The sequence below is a fragment of the Oreochromis niloticus genome, linkage group LG6 (assembly GCF_001858045.2).
Source record: "Oreochromis niloticus isolate F11D_XX linkage group LG6, O_niloticus_UMD_NMBU, whole genome shotgun sequence".
NCBI classification, from domain to species: domain Eukaryota; kingdom Metazoa; phylum Chordata; class Actinopteri; order Cichliformes; family Cichlidae; genus Oreochromis; species Oreochromis niloticus.
In genome coordinates this window covers 24,003,780-24,018,285 of record NC_031971.2, presented here as the reverse complement: position 1 = coordinate 24,018,285, position 14,506 = coordinate 24,003,780, and the positions used below count along the sequence as shown (strand labels likewise).

General features: G+C 43.6%; 1 protein-coding gene across 6 annotated transcripts in view; it reads left to right on the top strand.

The window, feature by feature from the left end:
* The window catches only part of rbfox2 (RNA binding fox-1 homolog 2), a 40,386-nt gene that overhangs the window by 13,285 nt on the left and 12,595 nt on the right, over positions 1-14,506 (top strand). For 4 of the 6 annotated variants that reach the window (XR_003220398.1, XR_003220396.1, XR_003220399.1 and 1 more), the window contains 4 exons: positions 9,402-9,608; positions 12,478-12,647; positions 13,144-13,197; positions 13,334-13,426. Coding sequence is in view for 1 of the 6 variants with exons in the window: in XM_025907767.1 (XP_025763552.1) it covers positions 12,639-12,647; positions 13,144-13,197; positions 13,334-13,426 (156 nt within the window). In the remaining 5 variants the exon portion in view is untranslated. Of the gene's footprint in view, positions 1-9,401; positions 9,609-12,477; positions 12,648-13,143; positions 13,198-13,333; positions 13,427-14,506 lie in introns of those variants that run through there. The other 2 variants (XR_003220397.1, XM_025907767.1) reach the window with 2 other exon arrangements.

Sequence of the window (14,506 nt, the reverse complement as noted above, 5' to 3'; positions counted from 1 at the left end):
TCTGGACGGGGGTAAATCTTGAGCGGGCCTCCTCCTCCTCCAGCTGTGTGCTTCCCTTAACTGCTCTAAAAGTGCTCAGCGTGAGGCATCAGTGCAGCTTTAACAAAAAAAAAGGAAAAGACAGGGGTTGCCCTTCCTGACTCTTTAGGCGGTGCAGTTGACAGTGACAACACTGTCCTACAGCTGGCTTGCGTATGTTTTTAAACCACACTGGACAACCAGGCGATTAGTGCAGAGCCCTCTCTGAGCGTCAAACAGGACAAACTAGTTTCAGGGTCATGTCTAATGTATTGAAAGAGGCGTATTCATGTTGGGTAAATACATATCTGTCTGCAGGTTTGTATGCTCACCTGCCTGTGTGTTTGTCTCGATGGCGTGTGGATTCTAATGTGGAATAAATGTGAACAAATAATGTCATCATCCTTTTTGTTTTCGGGTGTTTATCTTTCATAAAATGCCGCAGTGGTGCTGAACGGACCGTTTATGCAGCTACTGAGGAGATGACAGGGGAAAGTCGGGGTTGTGTGTGTGTGTGCATGCGTGCACGCGCGAATGCATGTTCCTGTGCACATGTATGAGGCTGGGGAGTCTCCCAGAAATGGCGTGCGAGGAAGGGGAGACCCTACAAGGAAAAGGATGGGGGTGGATTAGGAGGGGTTTGTTTGACAAGCACACATGTTACCCTATAAGGAGATGGAGGAGAGAATGGAAGGAGGAGCCTGGATTGCTCTGATATCCTGTTGCTATGAGGCAAATGAGCTTGATTGACATGTGTGGGGGCGGGACGTATGCGAGGGTCCCGTCTGGATTTTATGAAGCGTAAAGAAGTGAAGCGCACAGCAGAGAGAGTGGGAGGAAAGGGAGAACAGCAGCAGAGAGGAAGAGCGAGGGAAGGGAGGAGGGGGGAACTGATGGAGGAGGGGTTGATGTTGGATGGAATAATTTAACAAGAGGGTGTCTCCTGGCTCATCGGTATGCCACAGGCATGTTGTAAAACGTTTCTCCAGCTGTTTGCAGCTTGGGTAACAGCAGCGCAGACTCGGAAGCCAAGATCTGAGCTGAACACCGAACTTCACCACTTAATCCGATTATTGAGCCAAATACGAGCTGCTGCTAACAACATGAATCACGTTTTCCATAGTCAAGTCTGTTGATTTAGGCGATAGCGTTATGGCCGGAAGCCAGAGAAAGTAAGATTCTGAAACGTCATTATTCATGTGAAATAACCCACTGATGCCCCAGTTAGCTTTTAACCACACTTCCTCTCCTCTCTCCTTTGCTCTCCTCGAGTAGCGTAGTGAGACTGCCGCAGACGGGCACATTTTATAACATGCCTCCTCAGACACACTTGCTGCTGCTAACTGACCCGAAAGTAAGCCAGCTACAGCTACCGCTCTGAGTCACTGGCTTTGCCTGGCCAACGCGTGCACTTTCACAACCCTTAAAATCCCTTAAAACACCGGGAGCGTACACCGAGACAAGCGCAAGACATGCACACAAACAAAATGTACACAAACCTTGAGTGCTGACACAAATGAACAGCCTACAGTTTGCTTGTGCACAGGGCAGCACTTCTCCAAGAATGCCCTCCTCCTCTGCCTTTGTGTTCCTCCTCTTATCCTGCTATCTGTGTGCATTTATTCAGTAGATGCTTTTATCCTGATTCGAATCACAAAGGCCACTCGCAGTCAGCAAAAGGCCCCAAAGCCTTACGGAGGGAGGGGAGGGAGACGAGGAGGGGGGCACATACTGTTTTTGGAGATACGGGGTTGTTAACACAGTGCATCAGGTATAGAGAGGCCCGTTGAGATGCTGCAAAAATGGATCTCCTCTGAAAAGGCCAATCGTCAAACACAAATACAAGGTTGTTTTTGGCTTGCATTCCCGCTTCTATTTTGGGTCTGGCAGAAGGAGCGGCAACAGCCGGGGTTGTCCATTCTCCTGCGAGGCTGTAGTCTGTGCATGAGCAACAACAATGAGGAGAAGAGAAGAACCGACAGAGTTGTGATCGGGGGTCTGTGTCAGAAAATACCTTAAAGAGACTCCGACTCTAACCACAGATTTCTTATTTTCAGTCTCAGAAAAAGCTCCCAGTATTCCTCGCTAAGAGCTAAAAAAAAAAAAAAGCCATCGCCAATATAATTCAACATGGGGAATTTTCATCCAGAGGAGCTAGAAATGTGAATCAGAGCTGATCTTGAAATTTATTTTCAAAACTACCAGTGGAGACTGGAGCCAGTAAGTTTGCACTAATACATTTATTTCAGCACAGCTCATTCATTCACCGTTTTCTTGAATTTGCCTTAAAGTTTAGATTATTTAGCCTGATTGGGACAAGAGGCACGTGACAGCAACTGTATGTGAAAACTGTTGATTTTTATTAATACTCAGATCCAGAGAGATCTTGTTCACCACCTGACTTTGGACATTAGTTTGTATTCAGGCTTAAAACTACCTTTACTTTGGTTTTTCTTTGTTTTTTAGTGATTATAGCTGCACCACAATCATCCTCAACCAGAATTATTCAGATGATCTGTCCAATATTGGCTGCTAACTCATTTGTTCCATAGGTGCGACTGTTTGCTTATCAATGAACAAATGCTTCCTCATTGATCAGTCTCTTAAGAATTAAAAGGTTCATAGAGATTGCTACATTAATGCATTCTTAATGTGTTTTTATGCTGTGCTGATGATGAATCCTGCATATTTGCAGATCTATTTCTCTGTCATTGGTGACATTCGTCAACTGGTCTCTGAAATGAACTGGTTCCAGTATCTTTGATATCGATGATACAGCTGATTCAGGGTTGGTATAGAAAACCTGCGAGGGAGCTGGTGAGGCTCACAGGGTCACAGGATTTATGTTTCTCCTCCTTTTAGAAAAACGGATCAAAGAATTGAAGTCGTCATCTCTAAATCTGCCTCCTGGTTCATGCCTCCAGTCAGTGGTTTGTGCTGCTGAAATTACATATGTATATTGCTGCAGTCAGAAATTGAGGCTTAAAGCGTGCGCTATTAACATCCAAGTCACTATCATTCTGTCTAAGTTGCATCACAACTTGTCAAGTCCAAGACTGACTCATCTGTAGTCGAGTGAGATGTGTCATGAGTCATCAATGTTGGGACTCAAGTACGACAGCAGTAAAGCGGTGATGAACAGTAGGAGGGTGGTTTTCCCATCAAATTGGACAAAAGATAGACTTTTACTGCATTTATTGATGTAAGCCTCTGCAGCAGGGGGATCCCTCAGTTTAAAAAAAAACATCTTCCTTTTGACCTTTTTTTGCTTATATGTTAATTTTCAAGTTTTTTTATTCATTCCATTGAAGGCCTTTAATTTGCAGTAAGATAGAAATATAACATAAATGATAGCTTTAGACTTTAAATAAAAGCAGAGCTGTCAGTGTATTCACTCAGTGCGGCTTGTTGGATGGTGGAAAAGCATCTGAAGGTGGGAGGGGAGGCGTGGAGGTGCTTTGAGCTCAGCGTTAATAACATGGCGATATTTATAAACAAATATCTGCTCATTTTATTTTAACCTTTGCTTTTTACTTATATGAATATGCAGAATCTTTTGGGAAGTGGAGCGGGAAGCCTTCTGGTTTCCGTTTGTAACACTAGTTGGAACACAAACAGTCGCTTTCGAGCAGGCTTTGTTTGCATGCAGGTAAACGGTCCCAATGAAAGGCACAAGAGAGACTGCATTTTTGAAAATGCAGCCTCCAAACCACCAGCTATCATCTAATGCCAATTTTGTTTTTAATTAGTTTTAAAAATGTATCTCAAACAATGACTGCCAGATGGAAGAGGAAGTCTTGGCCCGGGTCATCAGAGCAGAAGACAAGCCAGTACGTTCTCTGACTGACGACATGGTAACACGCGTAACGTTTACCGTTTTCACCGTTTTTAATTTAGCCTGTTAGCAAAATAGCAAATATTTGGCAGTCAGCACAGAACTGCATTATGATGCGGTGATGCCACTAGATCAAAAGTGAAAGAGATCATTAAAATTTAATGGCACCCCATTTAATAACGGCTGAAACAGTTAAAAGGTTTCCCTCATTGCCACAAAATATTGCCAGCCTATTGTCCCCTTTCCGCTTTTCCCGTTTCACCACTTCACCCAATCTGGGGTGATCAACTTTCCCTTTCGAGGGAAGAAACGGGAGCGGGTCTAGTTTCTCTTTCTGTTTGCCACCCAGGTTAGCTCCTACCTGGTGACCCAGAATTGCTCGCTCCACCTACTATCATATTCACCTCCGCAAATGCATTTAATCTAGGATGGGTTTATGCAAAGTGAGGTCATTCAGCGTGTCACTTAACATGTTTGTTTTTTTTCCCAGCTGCAGTTAAAAGCTTGATCTAAACTAGCCAATTTCCACGTCTCTGCTTTCTCTCCTTTTTTTTTTTTTTTGCATCTCTGAATTGAGCAAATGTAATGAATTCAGGATCTCTCATCAGAGGATTGCAGCTAATGTTCACATTATTACCACCAGTGATGTAACAGAGTGTTGTTTCTTTTTCCCCACAACAAGGAGAAAAATGCATGTTTTGTTCACTAATTGGAGCATAAAATCATAATGGCTAATAACAGAAACCAAATTAATGAGAGGGTGGAGTAATGCAGGAAAAGAGATGCAGCAGTTCATTTCTCTTTCTTTATTCTGGGAACTTGGAAGAGCTGAGATTTTGCAAACCCGCACCTCTAAAAGCATGCATCCTCAAACCGTGGCAGGTTATAATAATCACAGGAACAATCTGTGCAAATCACAAGCACGGCTCGCCAAGGTGTAAGGTGTTTGCGCTGCGACGTGAAACTTAGGACACGGAGGCGAGGATGTTGAGGGGCGCTATCTTGTATCAAAATCTTAATTTGGGTGCTTGTGGGCGAGATTGGAAGAGGTTCATACAGCTGCAGAGTTTAGATGAGCGGACACAGCTGCTATCTGAAAACGTGAATGAAGTTAAACTTGGACACTGTGGTCAGTAATCTGGTGGCTGTATTGCTCAAGTGGCAGCCACTGAAGATGAGGATCGCGGTTTCTGTTCTGCCCGAGGTGGTGACTCTTCACCTGCCGGGCGGGCTGTGGGGATGTGTGCGTGCGGCGAAATGGTGTGGCAACGGCGCTTCGGAGCAAGGCTCTGTGTTGAGACGAGCGATAAACATGCATTTTAGTGCCCGTTATCAGTGAGTGAGAGCCAGGGAGATGGCGGGATTTTTGTTTGTAATTACACTCCTGAAATCACAAAAGGCAGAATGCGGCTGCAGCTTTTAACGGACGAGTTCAAAGCATTCCTCTTAAAGCGTCTGGTTCTGTCTCCTTTTCGCCTCACGTCGGCAGGAAAGACAAGTATAGCTACGATGCAAAGAATTTTCTGCACCAGGAATCTTCTAGTAAATGATTAGATTTACTTAAAACAGCTTAAAACTCATGTGTTCAAACAGGCACTGTGTTGTTTTTCTTCATTCATGTGTGTCCACTTTGCCTTTGGCGTGGGCTGGATTTGATTAAATTACCTCTGTAAAGCAATTTATTGACCATTCCTTGTCTCAAAAAGCGCTATAAAAATGAACTTTACTCATTTACTTAGCGACTTGTGAGTTCCGGTATATCAGACATGATTATTCTTAAGTTTTAGACCCCGTTTTGCTTTTAGAGCTGCATCAATTCTTTGTGGCATTGATTCAGTGAGGTGCTGGAAACATTCCTCTGAGATTTTGGTCCTCGCTGGCATGAAGGAATCGTGCAGCTCATGAAGCGATTTTTCTTTTTTTTTTTTCTCCTTTTGCCCGTTCCCCCACATCTCAAGGGTGCTCGATTGGATTGAGATGTGGAGACTGTGGAGTATACTGAAGATACCACTGAGCCCATTCTCCTGCTGAAAATAGCCATTTGAAGATGGGTACACTGTCATTATAAAGGGATGGGCATGATCACAAACAGCATGGGGTTCAAAGTGTACCATAAAAAAAAACATCTGCAACACAATTACACCACCAACCTGAATCGTCGATACAAAGCAGGATGGATCCGTGCTTTCGTGTTGTTTATGCCAAATCCTGACCCGTCCGTCTGAGTGCTGCACCACAAATCGAGATTCATCGCGACCAGGCAGCGTTTTGTCCCAATTTTTAGTGAACCCGTGCCACTCAATTTCCTGTTCCGAGATGACAGGAGCGGCACCCGGTGTGGTCGTCTTCTGCTGTGGGCCATCTGCTTCCATATTCTTTGTGCTGTGTGTTCACCGATGCTCATCTGCATATTGGTGGTTATTTGAGTTGCTGCCACGTTTCTGTAAGCTCAAACCACTCTGGCTATTTGTCTCTGGCCTCTCCAGTCAACAATGCATTTTCGCCCAGAGAACTGCCACTCACTGGATTTTTTTTTCTCCCCTCCTGTTCTCTGTAAACCCTGGAGATGGCTGCGTGTGAAAATCTCAGTAGATCAGCAGTTTGTCAAACCAGCCTGTCTGGCACCAACAGCCATGCCACTTTCAAAGTCACCTAAATCACCTTTCCTCCTCATTCTGATACTTGGTTTTAACTTCGTAGGAGTGTCCTGACCAATGCTGCCTGACTCAATCCATTAAGGTTGTGTATAGGTACATACAGCAACGAATTTCTTTGAAATGTGATGGGCGGCATTTTCCTTTTAATAACAAAGCATTTCAAGGACGATGCTTCTGACTAATAAAATGTCTTAAAAAAGTAGTCCAGGAAGAAATCATTAGATTGATGTTTATAGTAAATGTACACAACTCTATGTTCTGTATTTAGAGTTAGGATTTATCCAATAGAAAAAATACTTAAGTTTAGCTAACAAATTCCAGCTTTATTTGCTTTAGTTTGTCTGCTTGTTACACGGCAGTTTCTCTGTGTTTCTCTCTCACTGCTCGCTGGGAGCAGCTCAGCTGAAGCTGTTCTCGTGTCACAATATCGATGTGATCCGTGTCGACCGCGTGCATCCCCCGGTTTGTTACTGAGTCGAGGGGCCGGACTACAGTGTCACAGGTGTGACGCTGAGAAAGGTCAAAAGCTGGGAGACAGATGGCATGCTCGCAAACGCACACACAAACACACACACACACACACATACGTACATACTCACCCTCCCACACACTTCTAACACTCCCAAAGGGACAGTGATCTATTGTGCAGCTCAGATGGGCATCGCTGCAGCCTGTCACTCACACACACACACACACACACACACACACACACACACACACACACACACACACACACACACACACGCTCTCACTCACACAACCACTTGAAGTGAGTATAGCCAAGCAGATGTCAGGTAGGCTCAACGGAGTCTATTTAGAAGTGATATAATGCCGATGGGGGGGCGACATTGTAACTTCTTTTACTAATTAATTATTGTATTACTGTCTTTGCGAGTCTGTGTTACATTAGTACTATTCCTAATAAAGCAATGATGATGATGATGATTGTAGTAATTAGTTGTTACAGTCAAATGAGAAGAACAAAGAGATTAGAAAGACACAGCAAAGGAGAATAGGCTGAACAAAAAAGGCTACACAATGGGTGCTACACTGGGTTTCTAGATATTGTCATCATTTGTATCTATTGTGATTTTATAAATGTATAACTTAGTTTTTATGTTTCTTTTTTATCTGGTGTCGGTATCAGGCTGTTTAGTTCTCATTTTCTGGTGCATTTTAATGTCATATGTGTCTTACGTATCAGGTGTGGTGAAAAAAATATTGAGAGTTGGTAGAGTTGTTTTGTTTTTTTGTTTTTTGTTTTTAAATCAGGGCTAACATGCTAACGTGGCTCACACCAGGTTAATGATGATGGTCAGTGTGATCTCTGCAACCACTTGGATGCATTACCACAATAGTTTTGTACATTCCTGGTCCCCAGTAGATGAATCTTGGCACTAAAGATTTGATTCCATTCGGTTTGATTTGTATAGCGCCAAATCACAGCAACAGTTGCCTCAATGCACTTTATATTGGAGGGTAAGGACCCTACAATAATACAGAAAAACGATCAGGCAACAAACTATGAGCAAGCACTTGGCAACAGTGGGAAGGAAAAACTCCCTTTTAGCAGGAAGATGCATATGGTGAATGCTTTATACCTGCTAAATGTCAGTATGCTAACTTTGTTGCTTTTAACTGTTTTTACACTTTCTCTGCAACCCTTAGCATTTCTTACATCACCTGACAAAGGTGTTATGGCAGTGAGCAAATCTCCAGTGCAGTCACTTTGGATGTCAGCTCATCTACCAGCATGTGAGAGGTCAGATTGTGCCGGTGTGCAAATCGCTCCGCTAATCGTCCACTGCGTTCACAGCTACAATAAGTGAGGGGGTGCCGCTTACTGCCTATTGCACGTCTCATCCAGGCAATCTGTTTCTGGTAGTGTGAACACGTCGTAAGTAGACCGTTTCATGCTTTGTGGTACTTTGTGTGAAAAAGGACAAACTCAGACAATGTCCTGATTTATCTATTTATTTTTTCTTAAAGCATGCTGACATTAGCATTTAAAGCATCCCTCTCTGAACCAGAAAACCATCGTAGTGTTTTTATAGTCTTTAATAAAATGAGCAAACACTGCAGTTATTGGAATTAGAAATCTGGTGAAGTTTGAGTAATCCTTTGCAGCTATGGATCGGGCCTCGTCTCTTGAATCTGTCATCACCTTTTATCTTCAAATCCCCCAGCCCGCCCCTATCCTTTCCCATCCCTGCTGCCTCTCTGTTACCATTTAGGGTATCCATACCCCACTGCCAGCAGTAAGGAATGTGTGTGCGCGCGTGTGTGTCTTGTGTTAATGTCTCTGCCATGTTTATGTGTCTCCACCATGTGTTTATGGACGCCTGTGTTGTTCTCCTACAAGCTCGAATTTTGGCATCTTACACATGCGTCTTCTTGGGGGTTGGGGGGATAATATGTACGAAGTACTTGGGCCGGCTTCCTTGCAAACAGTTGGTCTTTGTGTGAGCGTTTAGGTGTGTGGGTGTTTGCGTGTCAAAGGTGGTTTGTGTGCAGAGGCGTTTGTAAGTGTGCGTGCAGGCATTAGACACTCATCATTGTGCAACACACTGAGCATGGAGGCATCTGACCCTCAATAATAGATGTGGCAGCAGTGAATATTTAATGGTTGGGGGGTGGGGTGGGGGTGGGGGGTTAGATACATGCGCGCACACACACACACACACACACACACACACACACACACACACACATACACACAGGAAAATGGAAATATAATATCCATGCCTGTATGACTTTTAGACTGACGCTCTTGGGGAAGTGGTCTCTGTGTGGTCGGGTGATGCTCTTAGTAAAAGATACCGTGGTATTTCACCAGCCGACCACTTTAGTTCTCACTCCCACCTCACTTTTCTCTCTTTTTCTTCCAACAGGGTTCTCAGGATAGTGCTGGCGGTCAGGAGGGACTCGTACCCCCACCTTTCTCTGCCTTCCCGCCTCCTCCACCGCCGCCCCCCCAGAACGGCCTGGCCCTGGATTACGGGGGCAGCCTGTATGCTGCAGGGGCCGTCCAGGGTCCCGTGGAAGCCGGCGGAGCAGCGAATAGCGCAGCCAACGCCGCTAACAGTCTCAGTGCCCAAGTGAGTACCGGCCTCCTTCCTCTGTGGGCAGCCCACACCCAGGCTGTGCCTTGAGAGGGCGCTTAGTGAGTGGGATACACGTTACAGACTGAAATGAGAATATTATAGGAGCACATTACTAATTGTGACCACAGTTCAAGTTTTTTTTTAACTGAGCTGTAACATTTTCAGATTTTGTTATGTTTTTATCTCGCTCCAATTAAAATGTGCAAACCTCTCTGTGTTACGATCGTTCCTCCAAACACAAATAATTCCACCTGTCATAACTGATTCTGTGGCCACTTCACTGTCGCAGAAACAACACTGAGAGAGTGTGTGAAGGCTGCCTTTTGTCTGTCTGTCAGCAAGTTTATGTAAAAACGACCAAACCGTATTTCATGAAACTGTGGAAAGGTGGAGCGCGGGCAAAGAAAGAACCCATTAAATGTTTTGGAGGCAACGGTGGGAGAGTTCTGGATCAGTTTCTTTGAAATTGCAAAACAGGTCATTTGCCATGGTTTGGAATTCACTCTCTAAGTGCTTTCTATCATTATGATAGGAAAACAGCTTTTTTTTTTCTTTAACTCATCCAGCAGTTAGGGTGGAATAGCTACATTTATTTGGAGGTTTTTTTGTTTTTCTTCTCTGGTCGACTTGCAAATTACAGCCCAATCTTCACTCTTCTTTTTGCTTTGTTTGTCTTTGAGCACTTTGACATGCAAAAGCCCACACAGCTAAACGCTCACACAAAGAACGACTGTTGGTAACATTGCCTACCCAACTTTTAAAAAAATGACAGAAGTGTGAAAACACAATTTGCTTAAAGCAGGAATTTGACATGGGTGTTACTGCTGATGGCCGCCACTTATATAATGTTATATGCAATGTTTTGTCACCAAACAGTTAATTTTTATCCACTGTTTTTTTCAGGTGGAAAAAAGGTGAAAAATTCAGGTTTCATTTTTTTCAGATGGTGGTATTTAAACATCAATAACAATAAATCCTTTAAATATTAAAATTGGGCAGCTGAGAGAAACTACATGTTTAGTTTGGACTGTGTGTCTAATTTTGCAAAACAAGAGAATGACAGTACTGTGCAAAAGTCTTGACCCACACCTCATAGGAGCCAGATTTTCTGAAGGTCTTTCGAAGTTTTTCTTTGGACATCGGCTGCTTTTCCACTCACTTCAGTCCCTAAAGTTTCTCATTTTTAGAGTAATGTTTGCTTTTTCCCCCCTTGTTGTTGTTTGTTAAGCAACTTAACACTGACTTATGAATAATTCAAGCATAAAAAAAACCCTTAGTCAAGATATGAAGCGGCGTTGTGTCTCCACACAGCAGACAACTGAGCAAAGAGCCAATTTTAGATGATATCTTTTGCACTTCTGGCACCGTTACTAGCAGTCTGTCACAAAGACCCATAATTTTTTCCCCATTTCTTTAGTTGAATCTGTGAAAAATGCCAGCGATAACACAATTTGAAATTGAAATTTTATTTTTGCACCAACAAGGTGATTCTCAAAGAGCTATTAGCGGAAAACTTGGCATACCTCAGCAGGGTGTGCAGCGTGTCCTTAAAATGCTGAGGAAACTGGCCAAATGGAGGAGACAAGAAGTGGCAGGGCTAAAAGAAACTACCTACACCTGATAAACAGAAAGTCATGTCCTTAAGAAATAAGAAATCCAGTAAAGATCTCACAGACAACACAAATACTTGTTGCCACAAATTTTATGCAGTGATGAATCCAAATTTGACATTTTTTAGTACAAATTGTTGTCAGTTTGTAGAGAGGAGGTCAGGATGGAGGTGCAGCAGTGAGTGTCTACAGCCATCTGTAAAACACGTTGGAGGCTCTGTCATACTTCTGAGCCAGTGGAGTTGGCGATCGCGTTAAAACTGCTGAAATATGAAATTATGAAATCAGAAGTAAGGCCAGAGTTTGATCCTCATTGGTAATCATCTGGAAAGCATCTTAATTGGCAACAGCTTCACGTTTTAGCATCACAGTGGTCCCAAACAACAGCAAAAGCATACCTGGATAGAAAAACACGCTGGAATTGTACCAGTCATGGATTGGCCTCCCCAAAGCTCGGACCTCAGAGAGTTCAGGCTGTGTTGAACAACAACACTGGACTTTTAAGCTTGCTGTAATTGTGCAAATTCTCTTGTTGCCTTATATAATACATAGTGCATGTATGTTTGCACGTGTTTCAACAAATCACTGCAAATCTTTTCAGATTTTTCAAGCAAAATATAAAGAAATGAGAGGTGGCTCAAGACTTTTGCACTGTGCCATATGTATTTTTTAAATCAAATACTACAGTGTCACATGAAATAAAATTTACAGTGAATGAAAACAGTCATGGTTTTCATTCGTTTAAATTGGTGCTTATAACCAGCGGCAATACAAATATATTCATTATGTTCTGTCGGTTGTTTGAGTCAATTCACAGATTTTTGCAGCTGTTTTAATTTTCCCTTTTATAATTTTGGACTCTGTTCCATCAACATGCCAAAAATTCCCAGGTCTCTTGAAATGGGAAAATGTTGTCTTTGTGTTCTTCTCACAGGCAAAAAGCACAAAATATCGATTGTGTTTCATAATCGATATTTTGTGCTTTTTCCCTGTTTCTAGGCAAAGCGAGTACTTTGAAATTGCGTGGACATTTTTCCTGTTCAATCCATAATTTGTGCAAGCTGATTAATGAACTAATCAGCACAATAATCAGCTGATTAATGGAAGCAGCGAGCAGTGCCTACTGCAGTGCAAATCTGACAGATGACAGTCTGTCAGCTAATGGTGCATTGCGTATTGTCTTTTCGCAACCCTAACAAGACCTCTTTGTTTTCGTCTGTCTCTGTTTGTCTTTTTGCACCCTTGTGTCTAAGCAGTCAGATGGGTCCTCCCAGATTGACGGCCAGTCTGGGGTTGGCTCGGGAGGTGGAGGCGGCGGGGGAACGCCGGAGACGATTCGGACTCCAAGGCGACCCCCAAACGCCTTCACGTATCTAACATCCCCTTCCGCTTCCGAGACCCTGACCTACGGCAGATGTTTGGGGTAAGCGGACCAGAACGTTGCCTTTTTTCCCCTCCACTGTGTATCGTTACGTAACAGAGTAAAATCCCCTCTAAACTAAACCCCCCTCATCTAGTGACTGCAGCCCCTTGCTATCTTCTAGTGACGTTTATATAAAAACAAGGGTTTGCCATGCTGGTTTTTTGCTGAGCAGAATCCATTGTCTTATTTGATTATTTAGATTTTCAGCTCTCCAGCAGCTTATCTAAAGTGAAGTGTAATAATCTGGCCTGGTTCCCTCCTGTTTTGCAAGAGGAACGGCTCTAAAATGCAGTGCAGAGAAAAGAACAGAGGAAAGGAAGATATGGTAGAAGACCAAGCAGCCAGTGTAGGCTCAGTGCCAGCTCATCGTGGTTGAACAGTGCTGACACCCCGTGGCGAGAAGCAGTGTGTGTGACTTACATGCTCGCTCAGCTTCTTCATTTTCCTCCTCTTTTTTTAATTAATTAATTCATTATTTTCCTGTTTCTTGTTTCAGCAATTTGGCAAAATCCTTGATGTGGAGATCATTTTTAACGAGAGGGGATCGAAGGTAGGACACTGAGGAAAAAGAAAACATGTCAGGCATTTCAAAATGCAGCAAAAAAAAAGAAAAAAAAGCTTAACTGCAATCTCCTTCTCCTCCTCCTCCTGCGTCTCCTTGTCGTTTCTTTACCCTCCTCTTGCAGGGCTTCGGTTTTGTTACGTTTGAGTCGAGCGCAGATGCAGAGAGGGCCAGAGAGAAGCTCCACGGCACGCTGGTGGAAGGACGTAAAATCGAGGTAACGGCACGCTCGCCTCTTTTTCCTTTTTTAATTTCTTTTTCAACAGTGACCATTTTCTCCTCTGTGTCCCCTCCATGTCCAACTGTGACCTTAATTCTTCTGGCCCAGAGAAGGTTTCCGGATGGCTGTTGTTTAACCCTCCCCCCCCCCTCCCCCCTCCTCCCTTCGGCTTCACTATAGCATGGTGCAGTGGTGCCGCACGCAAAGGCGTCTCTTTCGAAGCCACTTCCTGTTGATGTTCATGCCGTTAATGCTGTTCTCGTTCTTCTCGATATCGTGCGCTGTCCCATTGCACCTTGATCCTTAAAAGTCGTGTGGTTTGCAAAGCATGCTGGGTGGAGTGGCTACACAACAGGCATGGCTGGTGAGAAGTCACTACGACACGATTGCTGATGATATCCGCTTCAGTCACAGCATGGATGATTTTTTTTTTTCTTCTTTTTTAATTACTATTATTTTTGTTTAATCTGTCTTCCTGCACCTTTTCCATCATCCTCATCATCATCGTCACTTCTTCCATGATCATGACGAGTGGCCATTCTTGATTTATGGTTGTGTTTATGACTGGATGAGCAGTTAAAAGCCTCTCAGTTATTTTCCTCTTGGGTGGGGGGGGGAGAAAAGTGCTTGCTGCTGGTGTAAGAGGCTACTGTATGTTGCATGGATGGAGCACTGGCTCAGATGTTGTCAAGGATTTTTCACTCTTTTCACTTGAAATTGCGCGGCTGCCACTGAGTCGTAGTTTTTTACGTTTGGTGTGTTTACGAGATTGATGCATGATGGGCGTTGGGGTGGGGCATTTTCAGGGGGGCAGTTTTGGGAATAAGGCTGCTGTGAGAAGTGTGGTGTCATTTCTGATGCTTTTAAAAAAAAGCCAACAAAAAAATAACAAAAAGCACCCTTTAATCTCAGATGTGCAAGATGAACGGTTAAAAATAAAAAGAGACGTGTTGTTTTACACACACACACTCACACACACACACACACACACACACACACACACACACACACACACACACACACACCTGCATCCAGCGCTCCTGAAAAACAACACTAGATCTCATGGAAGTGCTTTTT